We start from the raw sequence: 3,909 nt of genomic DNA on the forward strand, positions 1-3,909 counted from the left end.
CACTCTACTACACACACATTCATACAGCACTCTACTACACACACATTCATACAGCACTCTACTACACACACATTCATACAGCACTCTACTACACACACATTCATACAGCACTCTACTACACACACATTCATGCAGCACTCTACTACCCAGGAGTCCAACAGATTCTTAAAGCCACTTAGAGAGGTCAAGGTCGAGAGCTTCAGGTTTTCAGGTCTATTAAAATAAATAAACCCGTCTGGTCTTTAGTCTGAATGTTTCTAAATAGTTCTTGTTTTTAACTTTCATTTTTCTTCCACATTTTTCAGAACGTTCCAGAACTTTTGTTCTATTTCAACAATTCATGTTTCAAAATGTTCGGCTCATTCAGGACATTCCTGCTGGGACTTTTGGTTTTTGTGCAAATGTTACTTTTTGAAATATTTAGCTTTGTCGGCCATGTTTGTCTCATTGAAAATGAAGAGAGATTTTTACACATACTTCAAACCCTTTAGCTGTTTAAATCCTTTTACTCATAATTTCAGGTTTTGTAGCTTCTTTCTGTTTTCTCAGATATTTTTCAGCTATTTGTACTTATTCTAGCTTAATTTGGCTACTTTTCAGCTAATTTCAGCTTATGCGTATATCTTATCAGTTTCTTTTGTACTCATTTCACTTTTTTGTATATTTTTCAGCTACTTTCAGACAATGTTTTGCTAATTTTAGCTGCTTCTGCTCTATTAAGGTTCTTTCTTCTAATTTCAGCTTTTTAGTGTTCCTTTTGGCTTTTTTCCTTAGATAAGTCAGTTTTTTTACATTTCAGCTTTATGCTAATTTATTCATGTTTATGCTACTGTTAACTTCTTTCTACTAATTACACCTTTTTAAGATCTACTTTCAGCTACTATTTTATCATTTCATCTCTCATCCTTTCAGCTTCTTCTTTCAACTTTTCAGTAATTGTTATTTCAAGTAAGCTTTAGCTGGTTCAGCAGCTTTCAGCAACAAGTATCGCTGTGTTTTCATAGAAAAAAGTGTTTCTCTGGTTTGATTAGTTTTGTCTTAGTGCAGGTCCTGTTGATGAAGACGAGCAGATGGTGGAACAGCTTCCTCAGAGTCCAACCAGACTGAAACTCAGGCATGTAACGTTTTGCTCCTGAACGCATCACGGCTGCAGAAACAAGCTACAGACATTTTTCTGCATCAAGGATCGGCGTGAACGAGGTTCAAAAACAGCTTTGTGTGTTTCCTGCCGCGCTCCTGGATTCTGTCCTTCTGGACTCTGTCCTCCTGGACTCTATACTCTCCTGGACTCTGTACCCTCCTGGACTCTGTATTCTTCTGAACTCTGTATTCTCGGACTCTGGACTCTGTACTCTGTACCCTCCTGGACTCTGTACCCTCTTGGACTCTGTATTCTTCTGAACTCTGTAATCTCGGACTCTGGACTCTGTACCCTCTTGGACTCTGTACCCTCCTGGACTCTGTATTCTTTTGAACTCTGTAATCTCGGACTCTGGACTCTGTACTCTGGACTCTGTACCTCTTGGACTCTGTACCTCCTGGACTCTGTACCCTCCTGGACTCTGTACCCTCCTGGACTCTGTACCCTCCTGGACTCTGTACCCTCCTGGACTCTGTACCCTCCTGGACTCTGTTTTCTGTCCTCTGCTGTGAACTCATTAAACTTTGTACGTTGTGACAGGAGCGTCCTTCTCTCAGTTTCACTCGTTGAGAAAAGATTTAAAGTTTTATACGGTTCAGTTCAACAACCGTACGGTCACTTCTCCCATCAACTCTTCAGGGACAGGAAAGAATCGGAGCCAACGAACGGCAGGAAAATAAAAACCACGTTTCCAGACGGAGTCGGCTTCGTCGTTTTTAGATTTATTCTTTGGAAAATGTAACGCTGACAAACAAACAAACAGTTCAGTACCAAGTACTGGAAGAAAACAAAATGCAAGGATAAAAACAAACACGTATCAAAACAAGAACCTACTAATAATTACAACTAAAGGAAAGTTTGGTCATTTTTGAAGCGATGTTATTTGTGCTGTCAGTCAAAGCACGAAGGAGGGCAGAAGTCTTCATCCAGGCTAGGCTAACGGCTAGCCAAACGAGGGCCAGTTTTTTAAGATCTCCAGGTTTAAAAAACAACAACATTCTACAAAACAACACATAAGTGTTGAACGATACATTAGTGAATATTGGACCTCTACACTTAAATGAAGACACGACACCTTCAGCCTCAGGACCTTCAGGTGCTGCCATGTTGGCTTTTTGGAATCGGAGGATGAACATTAAAAGTTGTGTCGACACACCAACATGCCGTCAGTCACAGTGACATTTATCTATGAGCCTCAAACAACTCATTAAACATTTAAAAAAATGAATATTATAAGAACAGCAGTAAGTTTAGCTTAACAAAAAGTATTTTGATATTTTCAGTTGGGAAAATGTCCCATTCTTTTAGATGGAAGGGTAGGAGGTAAAAAGTACTTCAGCCAGCCACCAGAGGGCACTCATCATTTGCTGCTTCAGCTTCCTGGTCTCTAATTATAGTGCATGTCCAGGACATGATGAACAGCCCAGCACACAGAGTACGGTAAAGTAAGACGGTTGTTGCTCGACTGATAAAAAAAAAAAACTAATTTAAAAGTGTAGAGATTTAATTTTAGCTAACATCAGGATGATATTTTTCAGAAATGAATTGTATTATAAAACTAAAAGAGAAAACCACATTTGGTTAGCCATTAGCCTAGCCTGGTTGAAAGCTTTTGAATGAATGATGTCACAGCTTATAATGTATTAACTACAGCTATTTGACAAAACATCACTTGAAAATAACCAGACTATACCTTTAATAGTATATATATATCCTGATGCTCATATATATATATATATATATATACACACACATCATCCCTGTGATGAACTGGAGACCTGTCCAGGGTGTCTCCTGCCCCTCACACAGTGACTGCTGGATATGAACACCAGTGACAAAGAAAAGGAAGAAGCGGGTAATGATGATGGATGGAAGGATGATGTAAGGATGGATGATAGATGATGGATGGATGATGTAAGGATGGATGATAGATGATGGATGGATGATGAAAGGATGGATGGATGTGGCTAGATGATGAATGGATGGATGATGGAGAATAGACAGATGATTGATAGACGATGAATGGATGGATAGATGTTGGATGATAGATGGATGGATGGATGGATGATGGATGGACTTTACTCACAGTAAACGTCAGAGGTTTGTTCTGAACTTTAATGAAACCTGTGGGTCCTAAAGGGAAAAGACAAACTACAGAAAGGTCTCGTTGTTTGTGTGGAACAGAAAAGAAGTTGAGCAGATTAAATACTTGTTCACTAAATAAACGCTGAGGCGGCAGGACTCCTCCAAGACTCCTGGCCTGCACAGCCTCTCTCAGTCCGGGCTTCGGTCGGGTCCGTCCTTGCGAGTGATGATCTTGTAGACGCTCTCTCTGAAGCTGCTGTCAGAGGTCAGCCGTTGAGCCGTCGCCCGTAGCTCCTCCACGCTGCCGTCATCAGCAAACGACCTCGACGGTTTCACTGCAGAGGGACCGTGGAGAGCCGAGGACAAGCAGTTACAACCTTTTCTTTTCAAAATAAAAGACTCAGTTTATGATTAAAGGGACACATCTTGTTAGATACATGTTTAGGTTCTCAGCCAAATGAACACATGAAGTTTATATTTCTGACTTTAGATTTGCCCAATCATAAAAACAAGTCGGTTCTGATGCCACAGAATGTTGCATCAGTCTGCAGACTAACCTGCAGACTAACCTGCAGATTAACCTGCAGACTAACCTGCAGACTAACCTGCAGATTAACCTGCAGACTAACCTGCAGACTAACCTGCAGACTAACCTGCAGACTAACCTGCAGACTAACCTGCAG

General features: G+C 40.6%; 1 protein-coding gene across 1 annotated transcript in view; it reads right to left on the reverse strand.

Moving 5' to 3' along the window:
* Nucleotides 1-3,415: 3,415 nt before the first annotated feature.
* The window catches only part of plekhd1 (pleckstrin homology domain containing, family D (with coiled-coil domains) member 1), a 13,643-nt gene continuing 13,149 nt past the window's right edge, over nt 3,416-3,909 (reverse strand). Inside the window, exon 13 of the mRNA XM_037694693.1 lies at nt 3,416-3,561. Within this exon, the coding sequence (XP_037550621.1) occupies nt 3,416-3,561 (146 nt within the window). The remainder of the gene's footprint in view (nt 3,562-3,909) is intronic.

This window comes from Nematolebias whitei, chromosome 21 (assembly GCF_014905685.2).
Source record: "Nematolebias whitei isolate Nwh7 chromosome 21, NemWhi1, whole genome shotgun sequence".
In the NCBI taxonomy this organism is placed as follows: domain Eukaryota; kingdom Metazoa; phylum Chordata; class Actinopteri; order Cyprinodontiformes; family Rivulidae; genus Nematolebias; species Nematolebias whitei.